This window comes from Esox lucius, chromosome 2 (genome assembly GCF_011004845.1).
Source record: "Esox lucius isolate fEsoLuc1 chromosome 2, fEsoLuc1.pri, whole genome shotgun sequence".
Lineage (NCBI taxonomy): Eukaryota > Metazoa > Chordata > Actinopteri > Esociformes > Esocidae > Esox > Esox lucius.
Genome location: NC_047570.1, coordinates 2,968,215 through 2,991,150, shown reverse-complemented (window position 1 = coordinate 2,991,150; position 22,936 = coordinate 2,968,215). Strand labels below are relative to the sequence as shown.

Genomic DNA, 22,936 nt, shown 5'->3' with positions numbered 1-22,936 from the left:
AAGGGAACCAGCGGAAAAGTGTACCAGACATGCCTTTTCAGATTGGCTGTTGCCCACCACCAGCAAGCAAAGTTACATTTCAGTTGTTAGGTTACAGCTCCAAGATCTGTCTCCGCGGGGAAACTCGGTTAGAATGTTTGCACACAAACGTGCGTTGTTAAAACAAGACTATATTAATTTGGATCACAACGCGTACCGAACCGAACGTCCTACCCCAAACGATACAGTATGGATACGGGTACCATTACACCCCTAATAGAAATGAAATAGCAATGAGGGCAATAAACCCCTGTTCAACCCAGACACACCTACGCATGTGACTGAATGATGATGATGGTAGAAATTGTATATAATCTGGACTCGGTGAGCAAGTTAGACAATTTACAGCGTTTAGTTCAGAATGGCAAACAGAACCCCACGATTCAATGCCCTGACAGCATCGCTGGTGCTGCAAAATTTAATGAGACAGAGTCAGGTAGAAATAGATCTCTACATCTTGGATGTCGGGTCTTAATCTGATTCTGATAATGAGCCGCCACCTCCAATGCCTGAGCCTCCTCAAGATAAATGAACCAACAGCGACCGCAAATGCCACAGTGAGACACTACTGTAAGTTATCCTTTGATCATACTTTTACTCTGCTGATCGAATATAACATTTAAAATTTCGGTAGGCCTATTCATGTATGTCATGGTGTGGTAATCAAGAAGCCCAGGCACAGGATGAACAGTGAAACGAGGGTTTACTAAGCTGAAAAGCGTAATACCATGAAGGCCGAAATGGCTACAACTGATAAAAAGGAACAAGTGCAGTAGGTGAGAAAAACAATGAATAGACATAGACAACTGGCAGACAATACTCTACAAAGACTCCAACAAACACAAGGGCAGTTATAGGCTGTAGTAGTGAGGATCATTTAAAACAAACAAATTCTCTAAATTATTATTATTTTTTTTACTATTGTATATAGTTTGATGACGACCCAGTAGATGACTGGATGGTGAAGCTGTGGAGAAGAATGTGTATGCTAATAGGGCCAATTATTATGCTAATGCGTTCAGTTCTGGCTGATAATGTTGGTCTGAAAGGCCTGGCGGTTTTAGTGTAAAACTAATGTAGTGAACCGTGGAGTTTCGACGAACTGGTTTGAAAATGCAAGAAAATGCCACATCTCTACACACATTATGTGCACCTACACCCACTGTTTAAATAGCGTAGTGGTTAAAGACGCAGTCTGTCATGTAGTAAACCGCGGATCGAATACAGCTTGGTCAACAACATTCATCCCTTCTAATGGCGGGGTGGCAGAACTAGGTTAGCATGGTTCCTTTTCTTGTTCATAGATTAGTTTCAGTTCATTTTGATAGGTCTAGTTCCTTTCACTCTTCTTTCGTATGGCTCTCGTGTCTTCAGCTCGACCTATTGTAACTGACTCAGAGCTTGATGGGCCCTAACAGGGCTTTGCTGGAGTATAACTGAGCCAACTCTGTCTCTCCCTGTCTCTTTTTGTCTGTATGTTCGCTTGTGCAGCCTAACTGCCTCTCTTCCCACAAGTCACACTTGGTTCCGTGTTTACGTGTTTTTCTTTCCCCATTTTCCATATTTCTAATTTGCTCTCCTTCTCTCTTGCGACCTCTCACATTCTTCCTTGTCTTTCTCGCTGTCCCTCTTTCTCCTGCCTCTCCCCCGGGACCTTCCGTCTTTTTGCCTTACTCTGTCACTCTTTCTGCCCTCTCTCCCTTCCTCCCTCCTCACTGCCTCTACTGCATGCTCCTGCCCTCCCCATCTTTCCCATCGTCCTTCCCTGCCCCTCTCTGTCCTACAGATCCCCAGTCTGAGCCACAGTGTGATCAGTCAGACCAGTTTCCGGGCAGAGTACAAGTCCACGGCGGGCCCAACAGTGTTCCAGAAGCCGGTCAAGTTCCAGGTGGATATCACCTACACGGAGAGCACCGCGGCCACAAAGGAGAACGGCATCTACTCCGTGACCTTCACCCTGCTCTCAGGTAACACACACGGGACAGTGAAGCAGGCTCATGCAGACACACACAATCACACATTTGCTTCCTCATTTGTTATTACACAACATACATATTAAGTCATTTATTTAAAGTGCATTTCACAACAGCACATTTCACAGGAAAATAACCGAAAAGGGATGAAAAAATGAAAAAACAACCAAAGCTGTATACATACTGACTCTTAATGGACGCATGCGTGCATGCCCAATCACACACACACACTCACTAACTAAACACACGCACGCTGTCACCTCCTAGTGCCCCAAGTCACACATTACTCATCACATGGTATACGAACTGAACTCACACAAACCAATGAATAGGAGAGCAGAAAGGCAGAGACCAATTTTCCCAATATAATCACACTGCACTTCATTCCCTGCCGAGTCCCAAGTGACAACCCATAAGGGTGTGTGCAACAACACAGGATTGCGTAGTCACATCTAAGCCAGAAAAGACCTCAGTTGGCTCTGACCAACAACACTGCTGCATAATCTCCAGCCCAATTTTTTTCCTAATAAGTAGATGCTCTTATCGAGAGTAATATCCATGCCCAATTTTAGTAGAGTGCTCATTTGTTAAGATCCTTGTTTCCAACCCAATGCTCTAACACGCTAGGCTCTCTCTTCCGTGTTGTTTCCACTGAAAAATAAAACATAAGAGCATTGTAAAGTGTTGGTCCAATGTATCACAAGCTTTAATAAAAGATCACTGAAATGTCTCATATGGACAAAAAGCTTATTTCTCTCAAATATTGTGCCCAATTTTTTTTTATTACATCCCTACTAGCGAACATTCCTCTTTTGCCAGTAAAGTCCTTCCACCTTACAGTTGCAGCATGTCAAGAAGATAATTAACCGCATAATCATTACCAGTGGCAGGCTGTGTATTTTACACCTAGGCCTTCAGTGCTATCCTCCTGCAATTAAACCGCCTTTGAATAACCTCACTGTGACACTAGGGCTATAGGCTATTGTCATTTGACGTAACCACCCCATATTCACAATGACAGTTGTGCAATTTTCGTAGTTGCTCGATTTAAAGTGCCACACAATTCCTTTCCCTGACTGGGACAGGGCTGCTAGCTGCGGGGTTGGTCGACACTTCTTCACAATTTCCAGATTTTCTTAAAAGGTCCTTCTCGAAAACATTATCTCATGTTTGAGCATGGAAATGCAACTGTCAATTGCATTGGATGAACACAATTTCAGAAAACTGAGAATGGTTCATCCATGGCCTGCGAACTCACCAGACAAAGTCACCTACTGAGCAAGTTTCGGATGTTCTATATCAACCCATACAACTGTGTGTTCTCACCAATATCAACAATAACAACTTCGCACAACCACTAATCTCATCAACTGTATGTGAGGGAGATGACTCACGCTGCATGGGAAAATGGCCACACTGGATGCTGATTGGTTTGATATATGCATCTACCTTTTTTTAAGGTATTTGTGATCAACAGTTTCCCAATCATGTGAAATGCATAGATTAGGGCCTAATACATTTATTTAATTTGAATAATTGAATATTAACTATGATGCAATCAAATCTTTGAAGTTGTTTCAAATTGCATTTATATTTTTGTTCAATGTATGTCTACTTATTCCCATGCAGAGAAATTATGTACAATTGATGTTGGTTAACAGGCTCTCATTAAATTCCACTGAATTCCATTGAGGTTTGGTTGCATTGGAGTAACAACAGAAGAGAATAAAGCTTCATCGATGTAAGAAGAACAAATGCTATTGTTGTAAGGGGAATAAACGAAGAAGCAAAAAACAGGCTAGAAATTATGTCACACATTGTGCCTGTCTGGCTGGCATTAACCAGGTTGTGTTTCAACGTCATATGCCTATTGTCTGTTTCTCTGGTCGCTTAGAGGAGTATTTCAAATGTTTTCAGTTGAAGAAGTTCCATTACGGAAATCTCTCATCCCCCTCTCCATCCTTCCTATATTTTTCTCCCCTACTCTCCCTCGCCAGGTCCCAGCCGGCGTTTCAAGCGTGTGGTCGAGACCATTCAGGCTCAGCTGATGAGCTCACATGACCAACCCGGGGTCCAGCAGATTTCTGGTAAGTAGAGACCCTCCCCCACCCTACCTCTCCACTATGACGCCCCACCCCCTCCCACCTGCATCCCCGCGGCTCACGGCAACACCACAGTTGCAACGCGGTTCGGCTCACACGCTTTGGCACAAGGCATCTCCACATGCATGGCCCGCACCATGACAGCAGACGAGCCGGCACGGACAGTGTTGCCCAGTACCAACAGAGCATTCTGGCGCGCTACAGTGTACAAGGGTCACATGCTCTCTCCTAACTATCTTTGATGCACACCTAAGAATTCTGTTGGCTAGGATTCAAGCAAACTTGACAGTTTTTGTTTTCCCCATTTCGCAACAGATTTAGGAGGTATTCCAGCTTGTGTTCTCTGTAGTCATCCCATATAAAGTAGAATATGGACGCCCCATAACAATGTAACACTTCAAAAATATGTTCCTATGTTTGTATGCACTTTATAGTTGGAAAGAGTTTTAGGAAGTCAGGTTGAACATGAAGGAATGGAAGAAAAGAAAGAGAGTCACCTTCTGTACTTCACTTGTCCTTTTTTGTATGCCTGTGTTATTTTGGGGTGTATTCACTTGATAACAGTGCCCACAATTGGTAGGATACGGCATTACAGCAGTATAGAGCAGGCTATTGACAACCTCTTCCCTCCTGTGCATATACTGAACATTTTCAGACATACACATACATAATAATAGTAACCAGTAAGTCGAGGCTTCATTAGCCTTATTTTAGCAGCACAATATTATGCTGGCAGCACTCAGATATTCTTTATCACAATAAAAGCCATCATGAAATGTATACGGCAATATAGTTTGTGAAAAAGAACAGATAAGAATAACATTGGAACGGACATTAAACATAAAATGTACAGACTAGATTGTTAACTATATTGCCTTATATATTTAAATGATGGCTTTTATTTTGAAAAAGAAAATCTGAGTTAGCGCTGCTAGCATACTATCCTGCTGCTAGAAGAACGTTAATGATGCCTTCAATGGCCATCACTAATAGTAACCTTCTAGAACAAGGAATGAAGTGGTTTGACCTCTTGCTAGTTCATAATTATAGCACATGTAGCAGCTACCACTACTTGCACTCGGAATAGTCGGGACTCACCCTGCAACTAACAGATGGGTGCTGTTATCAGGCACTGTATGCAACACACCCCAGCCACTTTCACCATCATTAACCATCCCCCCCATTTTCACTCAAGCATTTGCTTTCTTTTTTACTTTTTCTTACTTTCTCCCTGTCTGTCCCTTTTCTCTCTTCTGATTTCAGGGGTCAAAGGGTTTACTATAGTTAATTAACTGAATTCTTTTTTTTTCACCACAAGATTGGTTAAGGTGGAATTTACCAGATTTGGCCTGTATTTTCTATTCACATCTTTTGTTCTGTCTGTCTCTCTCACTTTCTTTCCTACCCTTTCACCTGTCAGTCCATCCCAGCCTGCTCTTTGATCATCACCCACTGCTTCAATCTTAACTGCACTTGGCAGAGAATCACTAAACTGACTGAATTACATATGTGGCATGCTGAGTGGAATGCAAGAGCACCAGGGGCCTCAACCAGAGTCAAAGACAGGCTACACAGATTCAGGAAATGGATCATCAATGTCAGCTCCAAAGACTCCATGTGATGGTCTTGGAAGTTTTGATACCAAAATGACTACCGTGGTCATTTTAAAACTGAGTTTGCCTAATTCTGTGTGTCTATGGCTCTGGTTGGATCAATGTAATATTGCAGTCCAGTTTTTACCCTTGCACTAACATGTCCTTTTATCCTGATCTCCATATTCTGATTGTTCCTCACAACTTTGGAAAGGTGTAGGCAATTAATCAGATGGTACAAGTGTAAACAGGCAAAATCAGGTGTGTCAGGACAAAGGACTTATTTTAGAACTGGGTATAAACAGGGCTTCTGTCTCTGGACCGTGTATGACAACCACACTTTTAGGGCATGTGATGTAACCTAAAAAAATACATATACAGTGGGTATAGAAAGTCACCAGCACTACTTTCAAAATCTTCACCTTTTGTTGCCTTACAGCCTGAAATAAAAACATGTAAAATCAAGACCTTTTCTGGGTTTATTTAAACACAGTAACCCACAATATCCAAGTGAAAATACAATTTTAAAAAACTAAATATAAACCCTATTTGGATAAGTGAGTTAATAATTTGTGGAACCAAAATATATTCTCTATCCTTTGCAGAGAACACCAGGTTGTAACACTATTTTCCAGCATTCTACATCGAATAATTGTTTCTCCGTCATCATCAATCTACTAACTTGCACAGAGCTTTCCTTGACTATCTAGCCAACTAGCTAAATGAGATATCTAAAGTAACCTTAATTGTCAAGTAGGGCTGCGCAATCAATCAAAATATAATCAAAATTGCCATATTGATGTGTGCAATATCCAGTGGCGTTTTTATATGTAAAAAAATTGTGGGGCACAAACCATTTCAAAATATAGGATACATACCAGTAAAACTACAAAACTCCCTTTTGCTACTGATGTGTTTATTTAACACATCAACAAACAGTGTGGTTCCACAAAACACTTTTAAAGACAGAGCGGCTTGCCAGGTGTTGTAGTACACATACTGGAGAGAGAGAGAGAGACCTTTTTGTGTAAATGCTCTCCTTCTCTCTCAGACACTGTAAAATTACCACTGTCACATTTACAAACCTAAAAAATTAGGAATGCAACCAAGCTCAGAATCAATGTGCCTACAGGGCAATCACTGATGGCCACAACGAAGCAGAAAGACTTTTTAGGTATGACAATACCCTTAATAGATAGGCATGGACACACTGACACTCATCACCATCTATATCAATCGATCCAGCACAAAAATATGACCAATGCACGGACCAGCACGACAAAGGCAGGATGATAAAATATGCTTTCACTCAACAAGGCTGAGGGCTCACTTGAAGAGAAAGTGGCACGGCGGTTCTTCCTCTGGGCAAACTTTTCGATGACTTTGGGAATTAAGTCATGTAGCTGGTGAATCAGCTGGCTTTCGATGGAAAAACATGGCCAATGCATTGAGTCACAGCTGTCCCATGGTATTGGCTAGCAGTTGCAGTGTAAACTGAAACTAACACTAACAACTATACACATGTATTTAAACAAAATTAGTCAAGACATTTAAGTAATCTACAAAAATCCCTACAGCAACAGCAAGAAAAACAATTACGGACATTGCATGCCTGATGCCTCGCGCAAAGCGCATATCATTAACCTTTTTTGGAGCTGAAAATCACGTAAGTTGGAAATGTTGATATTGTCAGGGGCGACTGTTCATTAGGGGCAAGTGGAATGATGGTTTTTCAGTGTTAGTTTGAGTTTACACTGCCACTGCTAGCCAAAATGTCTGCTTCAAGTTAGCAAGTGCCAGGATATATTGTCCATGGTAATTAAAAGTTTTGGCTTCCATGTCGGCGCCAACAAAGTTAATGTGGGAGAAAATATACATCAACGGCAAATATACATATGCCGTTGCCATAACCAGCTATGGCAACAGCACAAACATAGCAAACGCAAACACCATTGCATTAAATGAGAAGTTAAACAAATAGGTTGACACAGGCTGCAAATTGGTAATAAGGAAACACTGAACTTTAACTCGATTTTTATTCAGTTTAATAGCACGATATGTAGCAAGCAAGCAAGCAGGTTTATTTATATAGCACAATTCATACATAGAAGGAATTCATTGTGCTTTACAAAGAAAAATTTAAAATATTAAAACACATTAGCATGAAAACAAATACTCAAATGAAAACATCAAAACAACATCATAATAAGAAAACATAGAATAAGAAAATAGAAATAGAATATAAAGGGGATGAAAACATTATAAAAGCTTTAAGGTTAAACAGTTCAGTTAATTTTAAGCGCTCAGTCATATGCACATGAAAATAGTGTTTTTAACCTGAATTAAAAAATGTATACGTTTGGGGTACGTCTAAGATCTTCTGGTAGTTTATTCCAGTTGTGTGCAGCATAACTGCTAAACGCAGCTTGGCCATGTTTAGTTTGGACTCTGGGCTCTACTAGCTGACCTGAGTTCCTGGATCTAAGAGCCCTGCTTGGTTTATATTCTTCAAACAGAAATGTATTCGGGGCCTAAACCATTCAGTGATTTATACAAAAAAAACTAAAAGCTAAAAGCAGTTTTAAAATCTATTGTGTAACTGCAAATATTTAATACAGTGTCACTATACAGTGACACACTGAGTTTATCCAGAGCCAAATATATTTGAGTATCATCTGCATAGCTATGGAATTAATGTTGTTGTTCTGTAGAATTTGGCCCAGAGGTAGCATACAGAGATTGAACATAAGTGGTCTGAGAACTGATCCCTGGGGAACTCCACATGTCATAGCCACCCATGTCATAGCCACCATTACCAATGGTGACAAATTAACTCTGGCCATCTAGATAAAATCTGAACTAATTAAGGACTGTCCTGGAGAGTCTAAACCCAATTTCCCAGCCTGTCTAGAAGTGTTCTATGATCTACTGTGTCAAATGCTGCACTGAGATCTAATAGAACTAGAACTGAATCAGTATTATCATTTAAAACCTTTATCAGGGCCATTTCAGTACTGTGGTGAGGTCAGAAGCCTGACTGAAATTTGTCTAAGAGACCACTTGAGTTCACAAAATTGCTGAGTTGATTGAAGACAACCTCCTCAATGATCTCAGCCATAAAAGGGAGATTTGATACAGGTCTATAGTTGTTCAGTATAGATGCATCCAGTGTTCTCTTTCTAAATATGGCTTAATGGCTGTTTTGGAAAATGCTTGATTGCAGAGAGCTATTAACTATTTGCTGTAGATCCATTGTTATAGAGTAAAAAAAGATATATTAATGTCTGATGGCAATGTGTCGAGACAACATGTGGAAGATGCGGAAGATGTTGAACTGTTTCTTCTAGGGATTTTTGATCAATTGCATTGAATTGGGACATAATGACCAAGCAATGTCTTGGTGGTCATAGTGATTGTACAGTGTCATTTTTTCGACTGTGTAGTTCTGATGGTCCATCTAATACTTAACATTTTTCACTAAAGAAACATGCAAATTCATACATTTCACAGTGGACATGAGTTCTGATGCTATCTGCTTTATTGGGTTTGTAAGCTTGTCGACCATGACAAATAGAGTGCGGGTATTGTTGATATTCTTGTTGATCATTCCCGATATATGTTGCTGTCTGACCCTGCATAACTAATTGTTGAAGCTACCAAGGCTTTGTTTATAGATGTCATAGTGGATTTGAAGCTTAGTTTTCCTCCACTTACGTTTGGCTTTTCTACATTCTCTTTTCAGGGCGCTTAGCATCATGGTGGTTCTCCATGGTGGTTTCTGTTTGCTCATTTCTTTACCTTTACCAGTGAAACACAATCTATGAAATTCAATATTTTGGCATTAAAATTTTCCAGGAGTACATCAACTGACTCAGCACTTATTGTTGGAGAGATAGCTATGGCTTCCATACACATTTTTTAACTTAGGAAGAGTTCAGAAATCAATATTTGGTGGAAAACCCAGATTTTTTCCTCACAGCTTTCATGCGTCTTGGCATGCTCTCTACCAGTCTGTCACATAGCTGTTGGGTGACTTTATGCCACTCCTGGCACAAAAATTCAAGTAGCTCAGCTTTTTTTGATGGCTTGTGACCTTCCATCTTCCTCTTGATCACATTCCAGAGGTTTTCAATGGGGTTCAGGTCTGGAGATTGGGCTGGCCATGACACTGTCTTGATCTGGTGGTCCCCCATCCACACCTTGATTGACCTGGCTGTGTGGCATGGAACATTGTCCTGCTGGAAATCCAATTCTCAGAGTTGGGAAACATTGTCAGAGCAGAAGGAAACAGGTGTTCTTCCAGGATAACCTTGTACTTGGCTTGATTAATGCGTCCTTCACAAGATCATCACCAATCCTCCAGCAAATTTCACAGTGGGTGCAAGACACTGTGGCTGGTAGGCCTCTCCAGGTCTCTGTCTAACCGTTAGACGATCAGGTGTTGGGCAAAGCTGAAAATTTGACTTGTCCGAGAAAATGACCTTATTCCATTCCTCTACAGTTTAATCCTTATAGTCTTTTGCAAACTTCAGCATGGCTCTTCTTTGCTTCTAATTGATGAAGGGCTTTTTTCTAGCTTTGCACAAATTCAGCCTGCCCCTAGGAGCCTGTTTCGAACTGTTCTTGCTGAGTAATTCACTCCAGCTGCTGTTTGCCATTCTTTTTGTAGGTCACTTGATGTCATCCTACGGTTGTTGAGTGACATTCAAATTAGTTGACGGTCATCTCAGTCAGTGGATAGTCATTTCTGCCCTCTGCAGCTTTGTTGTCCCCAATGTCGGTTGCTTGACCTTGTTCTTACGAACCGCCGTCTTTGAAATTTTCAGGATGGAAGCAACCTGACGCTCACTGTATCCCTCTGCCAGTAAAGCCAGAATTGAACCCTTCTTATCCTCACTCAAAGCTTTTCTTTGTCATGTTGAATAGTTATTTATTTATTCAAATTACCTTTGAGGTACTACTTGCATTGTTTTTGCCATTCTATTGCAAGAGGATAGTGATGACCACAGCAGTGGTTTTTATACTTTTCCTTGTTAAATTAGATTAGTTTCAGATAATCACCTATTCAGTACCTCATTAAGTAAAATGAGGTGTGCCTGTGTTGGAATTTAACTGACATTGGAATGGAAGGGCTGCCATGCATGTAGACATGCTGATTTAAGAAAAAATAGGAGTGGTCTCTTAATTTTTTCCAGAGCTGTATATATGTTTCTGTTATTGCGTGTCAGTGGTCCAGAGACCTTAAGTTTTGATTCGTCAATATTCAAATCCTGGAGCCACCACTGGTCCATTCAGTGTCTCAGCATCAAACTGGTGCATTAATCCCACTTAATGCCTACCAAGATATCTATTCCTACATTATTCAGTCTCCAGGTAAGCAAATTACCAGTGAAATAGTTTACTTTTCATTCCTGTTCTACCAGTAGTATTCAAGCTAGCAACAGCAATGTGCTCTGATAACTGATCTAGCTAGCTACATTTGCCTGGCCAGTGTTTAACACCAGCCGGTCTGCTGCTAATATGTTAAGTAAGTGACACTGACAACAGTACAATATGACAACAAAACTTAGAGGTGCAAAACAGAATGGCAAGAGGGACAACCAACCAACTACACAACAACTATTCGGCATAACAAGAGTTATTAATTTATGCCGGCCGGTTTGTCTTGTTTACGCAGTTGTATTCTACGCGGGATGCAGGTTTGTTCACCAAATACAACCTGCCTCAGCACCACCGTGACGCAAGTTGACACTTCCAAATATGGTTCGTCACAGAAGAGACCGCGCCCAAAACGCAATAACAGTTATCTCGGCCACTCAACCCATGTATAAACCACGCTCATTATCATAATTTGTTAGCGGGAAGTAAAGTTGCAGTTCAAAAATAAATGTAAAATGTTATTAAAGGAAGCAATTTTAACAACTATTAAGCAAAGAAATAATTAAATCAAATCAAAAGTAAAGCAAACCAGTCTCATCTAAGGCCTCCTCAGCCACTCTCTGCTTGATACCACTGGTCCTACAGGCGCAGTCCTGACACAAAAATCGAAATATATAAATGCAGCCTTAAGTTTTGTAGCACAGCAAAAGCAAATGAATTAAGTATGCATTGGTAGAAAAATATTGGGCATCATTTATCAAAAGTTCTGAACGCGTGTTAAGCTGGGCCTAACAAATGTATAACAATACGGTGGGCTTATTAATTCTGGTTTTCCAATACGTAAGTAGGCTAGGGCTGTCGGGTTATCAGATTTTCACTACACAATTATCGTGGCCAAAAGAATTCATGATAATGATATTATCGCGGTATCTCTAGAAAATTTGAAGTAATATGCTGTCAGTCAAATTCATCTTCAACTTTGTTTAATGTGTTTTTTCTCTCTTTTTTGACAAATGAATTACACAAAAAATAACGTAAAAAAAGAACAGTTAAACTTAATGTATAGTGAAAAGGCTACCAGATGAACTGCTAAACAAAAGATCCACAACAAGGCCTAACACAGAATGGAGTTTTTGGAAAAATACAAAACATTTTCGCTTAGAGTATAGGCTGCAAAAAGGCGTTAATTTAAACTCTTGTGTATAGGTCCTGACTTGTAGTTTGATCACAAGCATTGCTGGTCCATGAATAAGGTATAAAAAAACCGAAAGGAGTTTTTGGAAAAATACGACGTACATTTTTCCATGTGAATAATTTACTAAAATGGCACGTCTTCGTGGATCTCTCCCGGGGTTCTAGTGGGGCTAACGAGTTGATTTCAAATCCAGTGCATAGTTCCGGTCTCCTTGTCTATAGCTGATACGAATAAGCTACCGAAAAACCGAGAGGGGCTTTTGGAAAAATACAAATTCAGTTTTGCCTAGTTAATACGATATTGTCATATGTGTATTATTAACATCCATCCATCCATCATCTTCCGCTTATCCGGGGCCGGGTTGCGGGGGCAGCAGTCAAAGCAGGGATGCCCAGACATCCCTCTCCCCAGACACTTTCTCTAGCTCTTCCGGGGTGAGAGTAGGAACGTAGATTGACCGGTAAATCGAGAGCTTCGACCCAGGACCCCATATTCCCGAAGCACTCTCCACAAGATGCCGCGAGGGACACAGTCGAATGCCTTCTCCAAATCCACAAAACACATGTGGATTGGTTGGGCAAACTCCCATGAACCCTCCAACACCCCGTAGAGGGTTGGAGCTGGTCCAGTGTTCCACGGCCCGGACGAAAACCACACTGTTCCTCCTGAATCCGAGGTTCTACTATCGGCCATATTCTCCTCTCCAGAACCCTGGCATAGACTTTCCCGGGGAGGCTGAGAAGTGTGATCCCCCTATAGTTGGAACACACCCTCCGGTCCCCCTTCTTAAAAAGAGGGACCACCACCCCGGTCTGCCATCCCAGAGGCACTGTCCCCGACCGCCACGCGATGTTGCACAGGCGTGTCAACCAAGACAGCCCCACAACATCCAGAGACTTGAGGGACTCAGGGTGGATCTCATCCACCCCCGGTGCCTTGCCACCGAGGAGTTTCTTGACCACCTCTGTGACTTCAGCCCGGATGATGGACGAGTCCACCTCTGAGCCCTCATCCTCTGCTTCCTCAATGGAAGACGTGACAGCGGGATTGAGGAGATCCTCGAAGTACTCCTTCCACCGCCCGACGACATCCTCAGTTGAGGTCAACAGCTGCCCACCTCTACTGTAAACAGCGTTGGTAGGGCACTGTTTCCCTCTCCTGAGGCGCTGGATGGTTTGCCAGAATCTCTTCGAGGCCAGCCGATAGTCCTTCTCCATGTACTCACCGAACTCCTCCCAGGCCCGAGTTTTTGCCTCCACAACCACCCGGGCTGCAGCCTGCTTGGCCTGTCGGTACCCGTCAGCTGCCTGTGGAGTCCCACAAGCCAACCAGGCCTGATAGGACTCCTTCTTCAGCTTGACGGCATCCCTTACTTCCGGTGTCCACCACCGGGTTCGGGGATTGCCGCCTCGACAGGCACCGGAGACCTTACGGCCACAGCTCCGAGCGGCCGCTTCAACAATGGTCCACTCGGACTCAATATCTCCAGCCTCCCTCGGGATCCAGTCGAAGCTCTGCCGGAGGTGGGAGTTAATGATCTCTCTGACAGGAGGCTCGGCCAGACGTTCCCAGCAGACCCTTACAGTACGCTTGGGCCTGAGTCTGTCCAGCTTCCTCCCCCGCCATCGGATCCAACTCACCACCAGGTGGTGATCAGTTGACAGCTCCGCCCCTCTCTTCACCCGAGTGTCCAAGACATACGTCCGCAGGTCAGATGAGACGACAACAAAGTCGATCATCGACCTGCGGCCTAGGGTGTCCTGGTGCCACGTGCACTGATGGACACCCTTATGCATGAACATGGTGTTCGTTATGGACAAACTGTGACTAGCACAGAAGTCCAATAACTGAACACCACTCGGGTCCAGATCAGGGGGGCCGTTCCTCCCAATCACACCCCTCCAGGTGTCACTGTCGTTGCCCACGTGGGCGTTGAAGTCCCCCAGTAGAACGATAGAGTCCCCAGTCGGAGCACTTTCCAGCACCCCTCCCAGAGACTCCAAGAAGGTCGGGTACTCTGCACTGCTGTTCGGCCCGTAGGCACAAACAACAGTGAGAGACCTATCCCCGACCCGTAGGCGCAGGGAAACGACCCTCTCGTTCACCGGGGTAAACTCCAACACATGGAGGCAGAGCTAGGGAGCTATAAGCAAACCCACACCAGCCTGCTGCCTCTCTATTGACGATAACTGTGATATTTAAAATATATATATATATTGATATTATTAACATGATATCAATATATATATGTTTTAAATTTCACAGTTATCGTCAATACCGGTATATTGTGACACCCCTAAAGTAGGCTAATACACGCGTGTAAAAAAAAAAATCTCCAATAATTTGTGAATAAACTTTCAGTTGACCTGTTACTGAACAGTTGATAAATCATGCCAATGTACTGCACAGCGACAGCATAATAATAAACCAGCATTCTTACCTTGGGCTGCAGTCATAACACTCCAAATGTGTCTTCGCGCCGGGTTGACGCTGATGAAAGTTTTCATCATTGCATGAATATCCAACTGGGTAATGATATCCCTGTGTGCATGGATTAGGATCAGTTGTGTTAGTTTATTTTGGGACATGCTTCTCCACAGCCAGGTTTTAAGGCATCTGATGGTTGAGAAAGTTCTCTCTGAAGAAGCAACAGAAAACTCTAGTTTGAGAATTTTATTAAATAGAGCTCTGGTTTGAGGGTGCAGGTTAGAAAGATAGTGAGGCAACTTCTTGTACTGTCTGGCATGGGGAACTGGCCCCTTTACATCTACCAACATTTGGAGTTGAAGATGCGGTCGACCTGTGTGTAGCTCTTTAGGAAGCTAAAGAGATTGTGCATCAAGTTCCGATGATAGTTGGCTGTTTGCTGCATCAATTATGGTCTTCTCCCTGAATGCTGCTGTTTTCATCCCGGTCTGGTTGAATCTTCTGGTGAGTTCAGACTGGACCAAATCCAGAGCTTCATAAAATTCAGCTTTCCATTTAAGTTCACCTGTTGCCTGTGACTACGCTTCAGGGCCGACAGCTTGGCGATAGCAGGCAGGTGTTCCTGGCCTCAGCATCTGGCATCTTCACACCATTCTGGGTAGCACACACTTTTACCTAGTCTACCATTTCAGCCACCACGTTGTTATCTCTCAGTCTCCCTACTCTGACCTTGAGCATGTTCACACACTTAATGGCACCAAGAGCCTCCTTGCCACAGTTTCAGCTTCTTGGGGTAGTATAGGCCTTTATCAAAACTCCTTGGCCTCTCGTGTGGGAGACCTGGGTTCGAATCCAGTGAGAAAACAACATGTATTACTTTTAATTGTGGGCGGGCTGAACTAGGCTTTTCTGGTTTTTGTATTTGCTCCTTTTCTTAACATACATTTGTTGTTAAAATGGAAAGGAAGAGGAAAGTAAGAGAAAGTAAGAAAAAACAAGTGCAGCACCATAATGGGGATGTTTCAACGGCCTATTAAGAATGCTGCTGACAGTGCTTCTCCATCACACAGGCAGACTCAGCCCAAAGTTGATTTTCCTGTCATACCGAAGTCGAGTAGTCATACTCTATGACACAGGTGTCGAACCGGTTCCACAAAGGGCCGAGTGTCTGCAGGTTTTTGGTTTTTCCTATAAATTGGTTCCTAGTTCATACCTACACAACCAGGTGAGGGTAGAAACTAACCAATCAGTGACCTAATTAACCAATCAAGTACAAGGGGAGAGTGAAAACCTGCAGACACTCGGCCCTCCGTGGAACCGGTTTGACACCTCTGCTCTATGACATTCATTTTAGTGGTTTTCTTTATAATGTTATTTTAAAATCGAGTGATATTTTCTACTCCTGTTGGTTAATGTTGAATGTGTGTTGAATGTTAAAGTAAGTTAAAACTAGATAATAGTATAATAAACTTAGATTATACTGGTGCTGGTCATAAAATTAGAATATCATCAAAAAGTTGATTTATTTCAGTAATTCCATTAAAAAGTGAAACTTGTATAATGTATACATTCATTCCACACAGACTGATATATTTCAAGTGTTTATTTCTTTTAATTTTTATGATTATAACTGACAACTAATGAAAACCCCAAATTCAGTATCTCAGAAAATGTGAATATTGTGAAAAGGTTCAATATTGAAGACACCTGGTGCCACACTCTAATCAGCTAATTAACTCAAAACACCTGCAAAGGCCTTTAAATAGTCTCTCAGTCTAGTTCTGTAGGCTACACAATCATGGGGAAGACTGCTGACTTGACAGCTGTCCAAAAGACGACCATTGACACCTTGCACAAGAGGGCAAGACACAAAAGGTCACTGCTAAAGAGGCTGGCTGTTCACAGAGCAGCCTACATTATCAAAATGGAGGCAATTACAGTGATAAGTACTGTAGCAGTTCACTCCTGCAAAAGCAAACCAACAGCAGATTACTATAATAAAAATATATTATGTGAAGTCAAATTATGTAATTGTTATTGTTAATTACTATACTTGTTAAAGTATAGTTACAATATAGTAACAAATATGGTAAAGTACAGTAACGCTTACATACTTGTTCAAGTAATTAACAACACTAAGAATTACATTGTTTGACTTCACAAATACATTATTATAATAATCTCCCCCGGGCCATTCCACTTCAGATTCCGGGGCTGATATTTTACCCCAATCCGCACCTGACTGTTCATACAAACTTAAGCTTTCGTCAACTAATAAATGCCAAATCCAATTTACATTTGTTTTTACTCCATGCTTTGTCTGATGCTCTCGTTGCTTCTGTATATTTTACGTTTTGGAGCACTTGGTGTACATGACCCCAAACAAAGCCTGTTATTGGCCCTCACCTCACACACCTTCAAGGAAGAACATGTGAATGAAGGTCCCAACCTTCTACGTTTTACTTGCAACCATGGCAGTGGGGGACAGTGTCAGTCCCAAAACTCTGCTAGAGACTGGCAGAGTTAACTGATGGGTGGGGGTTATTAGCTGATATTTTAAATGGAAAACGTTACATAAGACACCTTCAACTTTTATTCATAAAATAAATCCAGTTGGGAAAAGAAACTGTTTTTCTTTTTTTTTGTCATTTTAGGCTGTAATGTAACAAAAGGTGAACATTTTGAAAGTGCATGGAGAATTCCTATACCCACTGTAAATCTATTTAAATATTTCAACAAGCAAATTTGTTGTGGTCCAACCTCTATTCTGACTAATCTGTTTGTACTCACATCCATACATTTCCAAGACTAGAGAGATTGCATGCAGTTCCACTTTTTATAATTACCATTGTACAGATGACACTCAACGCTTTGTATGAACCAACTTCCTTTGCACATGTAAATATTTAATGGGTAAAAAGGTTTGTTTGTTTGTGCGTGTGAGTGCAAAAAATTTACTTTTTCTTTTACACTTGAAACATGCTGGATATGGTTACAACTAATAAGAGACTTGGAATATTCCAGAGAAATTTGGGATATTCCTTTTAATGGTGTCCCAAGTGGATAATTCCTAATCTCCAATTAGCTGCATCCAAGCCCAACTGAGTTGAAGGGATGGATGGAGAGACAGAAAGAGTAACATGAACAGATGGGTAGATAGAAAGAAAGACTGAAAAAGCAACAATGTCTTTACTGTACATACAATGGAGAGCTCACTGTTCTAAAAAGTTTGTGTGTCAGCATGCCCCCTGAAATGCTTCCAGCAATTTAACATACATATAAAGCAAAAGGCACCTTTTCAGTGTGTATAAACCGGTTGACAATAAAGAGGTGTGTTTGCAAGTAATTGTGTACTCTACTCCCAGATGGCTCTCAGTGGTCAGCCACTCTGACCAGCAAACCCTCCAAGCGTGGTAAGAATCAGTCCCCTGGGGAACCTGTCTATCTACACGCTTTCAATAAGTATTCACATAATATACTCAGTCAAATACGCACTGTTTGCCTGAATTAGTAATCACCTAAAGTAACTGCCCAGTGAAAAACTCATTTTTAAAAGTTCCTTTTTTGTAAACTCGTATTACCAAATAATGTTGTTGACTTGTTTTTGTGGTTAAAATAGAGAAAGAAACACTATGAAAAACATACTATACCTTTCTGATAGGTCTCTAAACTACCTCTCAAATTGTCATATAGCAATACCAGTCATAAAACTATGTAAATGTGAGTAGTTTAAATCAACCAGTTAGCGTTTCTAGGGAAGAATGAGCTGGCCCGTCAGTCTGTTATGTTATGACTGGTATACAGTACACCCATGCCATTTTTGTACAGAAACATATATAAATGATATTTAACATATTTATTGACATTTGTTTGTAAGGAAATAACTATGTTGTAAGTAATTATAGGTCATGGTTAATAACAATCTGGAATCACTGGGCAGTAACTTTGATAAATTAATAAAACCTCACTATTTCTTTAAGTAAGCAATCATTTAAAAACATATTCACTCAATCAAATATGTGCCCTGAATGAGTATTCACTCAAATAACCACTTAAATATTCACTGTTGACCTGAATAAGCAATCACTAAAAACACTCAATCAAATGCTCACCTTCTGTCCTGAATAAGTAATCAGTAAAACATAGTCACTTAATCAAATACTCAAGGTTCCCCTAAAGATATGCTCACATGCTTGACAAACAGCCTCCCTCGATGTGGACCTGATGAAGGTGTAAACACTTAATCACTGCACCATGAACGCTCTTTGGCAGGGATATTCAAATCTGGCCCTGGGGGGCCAAAAAACTTCTGGTTTTCTCCTTTTTTTATATTGAGGGCTGATTCAGACCTGGGTACACCAGATCTTTGCTTCTTCCAAGTACAAGTAAAGACCAGAACTGTTTTGGCACTACAGTGCTTGATTTGAATAGCAGCTCTATTGGTGTTACTAATACACAGCTCTCCTGCAATATTGTGTCTGTGTGTGTGCTCGCATGGGGCTGTATGGTACAGTGTGCAGTGGCATGCACACTAGTTTTTATTTAAATATCCACCCCTTTCCATTCAATTCAATAGGTAAAATACATAGGACGTAACTAACAAATAGCCATGTAAGTGACCGTGCAATGAAATCGCAAAAGCACGGCATGTCCTGTCACAAGCCTGCTACACATGCGTGACTGTGTTCCAGTGGGAACACTTCTGGCTAAATGCAAATATGTGGCTCCCCGCCAGAGACCAGGGTCTCTTAACTTCACCTCTGTCCCCTGTCTCCCTCTGATTCCTACTGTCAGGAACTAAATAGGGAGAGTGAGTGTCCCAAAAACAAAATACCTGCCCCTGATTGTATTGATTTTAAAATGTATGGTAGATTGATATGATTTAAGAAACTGTCGTTTGAAGTGTGTTTGACGATCAATTCAATTTAGGGAAGCCCGCTGAGCATGCTTTTTAGTCCAGGACTAGGCTTTTTCTGTGTTTTGGAAACCAGCCCTAAAACTAACAGAGGTGATAATGGTTGTCTGATTAATAATGTTATTGTGATGAAGGCATGTTTTTGTATTTTGTATCTGTTTTTCTGTGTTCAATGTACAGTAAGAAGTAAACCAACAATATAATTTTTTTGTGGTATTGAAGTTAGCAGGAGCTCTGGAAGCCAGGATATTGTGACTTGACAGGCTGAAATGCTGCTTTTCTCATTTTATTCTTACCCTCTTTGAAAAAGAAAAGTGTATGGGTGTACAGGCTTTTGTTCAAGCCCTGCTCCACTACTCCTGGGTCACCCTCTAAATCGAAATCTTGACTAGCAATATCATATGTGTTTGACAAGAACTGGTTCTAACACCCACTGCCCCAAACTTTCTCTTTTGATCTCCTATCCAGAGCTCCTGGTAATATGTCAGCATACTCATTTAAAACAGGTAGAAGAAAAGACTCTAAAGCCCACAGGAGTAAACCCTGTTTTTTATGGATTATCAAAACATCTAGTTTGAGCCCTTTCATTAACTTAGACATTAAACCTACTGTTTAATGAAAACTTTCTTTTTTTTGCTTGGCTTATGAGTCTTTTTCTTACTTACTGGAATGTGACCACCAGTCCTTCCTTGTCCTCACCCTCTTCCTCCCATCACCCCCTCATCTTCCTCCTCACGTTGACCCCATTGCTCATTCGTTGTTTGTTCTCTCTCTCTGTTTTTTTCTTTCTTTTCTTCCCATCTGTGTACCTAGGCAGCCCATTGAGTAGCTTCTTTGACGTAATTAAACAGCTTTTTTCAGACGAGAAGAACAGCCAGGCGTCGCACAACCCCCCTGGCACGCCCTGCACTCCTAGCCCCGCCGCTGCCAAGCATGCCCCTGGCGGCCGGCGAAACGAGCCATGCTCCCTACTCACCCAGCCCACTGACTCCAAATGCCCCCCACCTCCGGGCAAAGACACACAAACAAAGATGGCCACCACCAGCCGGACTGGGGAACAAGCTTAAGGCCGGAGAGGGGTTAGCTAGTTCTCTGTTGCATGACTAGATTACTGCAACCCCGTTATACAGTTTGTCTGAAACTCAATGCAAAAACCCCAAGAGTGTGTGAGAGCGGAAGAAATGAAACAAGAGATGCTGCTGGCTTCTTTGCTTCCGCCAGCAGGCGTAATGTGTGTGTCATAAGAAAAAAAAGAGATCTAATTTTGATTACCGTTGAGAAAAAAAAAGTTTGTATTGTAATAACGAAATGACTACTATTAGAGTTTAGCAATGGATCGTTTGTCAGAATTTGACAATAACGAGTAGCACATGTCTGTTCTTTGTCTTCCTGTTACCCTGTCGCTATGCTAGTGTCATGGGGTGTGTGTTGGTGTGTGTGTGAGTGTGTGTGTTCTCTGCTCTGTGGTGATGGCTTGACCTTATCTCTACCACCAGGAATCATCACTAAAACCTATTAGTGAAACAAGATGGAGGATAGTAGGCGTCTCCCAACGCTGGGGGGCGCTCGATCATCTACGGAGTGAGTCAGAGGAAGCGAGAAAGATGCCCCAATTTACGCATCCCACCCCCCATGCTCGCCATCCCAAAATGGCTTTCTGCATTCAAACACACACACACATACACACAGAAGAGTACATTCTGAGTCTTCATTCTGACAGGCACGCAGACAGTTACAGTATTAGCCAGAGAGTTGGAGAAAAGCCTTAAAAACACAATAATGATTTTCAAAACCTGTACCCCATGCATCCTCTTCTCCCCCTTTTCTTTTCTTACACACACACACACACAACCATTAGGGGGATGTAAAGACTTGCACACAAAGATGAACTGAAGTAAAACCACCGGCTCCTATGAAAGTTGGAGAGAGGACGTTCGACATCATACGGACGTTGTCTGAACGTTGGCTAAACAATAGCTGGATTGTAATTCTTTTTAATGTAGTCTTTTGTGAACAACAGGATTTTACCACTTCAGACTTCTTCAGACCCGGCATCGTTGCTGTAAATGAAATGGAATCCTGATTTGAGATTCGCTAGTTGATTTAGTTGATTGACTTTGGGGGGGACATCGGGCGGGAGGGGGACTAAGATGAATGATCTATTCTGTTGTACAGACTGACTATGTCTCTGTATGTACAACGTTTGTGTAGTTGTGGCATTATGTTTAGCTAAGAATTGTGTTAACTTATCACAATGTTTTGTTTCTACATTTGGATGTGTTTTATCAATTAAGTCTTAATTTATTTTCTGTTGCATTTTTGAGGGATTTATAATTTCAGGGTTTTATTGTACCTTCAATTAGTTTAGCTTTTGTTCATGTTCCTTTGAAGTATCTGCAGGATTCAGACAACAGTGGACATAACTATTGTATATTTTTGTACCTTTTTTTCCTTTTTGTTTTAATTTATTCTGGGGTATTTACTGTACATAAATGATGTAGAACATTTGTATTTAAGGATTCTTTTCTGTCATGATTAATTTATTGATAATTGAAAATTCTTGTAATGTTTTTGTGAACATTAATTATTTCCCAGCTTCAATGACAAAACTTGTAATATATACATTTGCCAAATGATTTACAGTAATTTAAGAATGTAGACTAGTCTCTTTGAGAGGAACGAGCCCTCGGTTGATGATAATACTGCGTTCCTTTGCGTTGTGTGCGTGTACAACAACGTAGACTAAACCCTCCAACTAGTCGCCTTGTAAATACTCCATTTATTTGCCAACAAACATATTTAAAGAACCAAGGGGATTCCTACTCTTAGCTTTTACCTTGTATCGTTGTTTGCATGTCCGACATTTTGTCTTTTCTTTGCATGTTGTTGTTGGAACTGTTCAGTCCCTTTTTCCCCCTCTCTTTATTTCCTGTTTGTAGATTTGTTTCCCCTCTATTTTTTTTCTCGCACTTCCCCCTTGCTCTCCATGTTCTACATTGCACAATTACTGTGCAACGCATCTTCTACACACAGACACACACACATACACACAGTCTCTTACACCTCGTAGTCTGGTCAATCAATCTATCTGGGGTGGGTATTGGTATCAGAGATTTAAAATAAAGCAATATCTATTATTGTCGTTCCTTTTATTTTATACTATTGAGCAACCATGCCATACAGGATGATGGACATACAGTAAGAACACACCATTAGGAGCTCTGGAATTAAGCAGGAAACCGCTGGCAATGTATCCCCTTGTTTCATAACTGTGAACAACTTCAGTGCAAAAGGAAATAAATCTGTTGACTTTG

The 22,936-nt window shown here is 41.4% G+C and overlaps 1 protein-coding gene across 8 annotated transcripts in view; it reads left to right on the top strand.

Annotated features, from left to right (window-relative positions):
• The window catches only part of brsk2b (BR serine/threonine kinase 2b), a 170,848-nt gene extending 147,912 nt beyond the window's left edge, over nt 1-22,936 (top strand). For 4 of the 8 annotated variants that reach the window (XM_020044130.3, XM_020044127.3, XM_020044129.3 and 1 more), the window contains 4 exons: nt 1,826-2,006; nt 4,010-4,099; nt 18,073-18,120; nt 20,436-22,936. In XM_020044130.3, coding sequence (XP_019899689.1) covers nt 1,826-2,006; nt 4,010-4,099; nt 18,073-18,120; nt 20,436-20,689 — 573 coding nt within the window. In that variant the 3' untranslated portion in view covers nt 20,690-22,936. The remainder of the gene's footprint in view (nt 1-1,825; nt 2,007-4,009; nt 4,100-18,072; nt 18,121-20,435) is intronic. The other 4 variants (XM_010902844.4, XM_010902847.4, XM_034297103.1 and 1 more) reach the window with 4 other exon arrangements.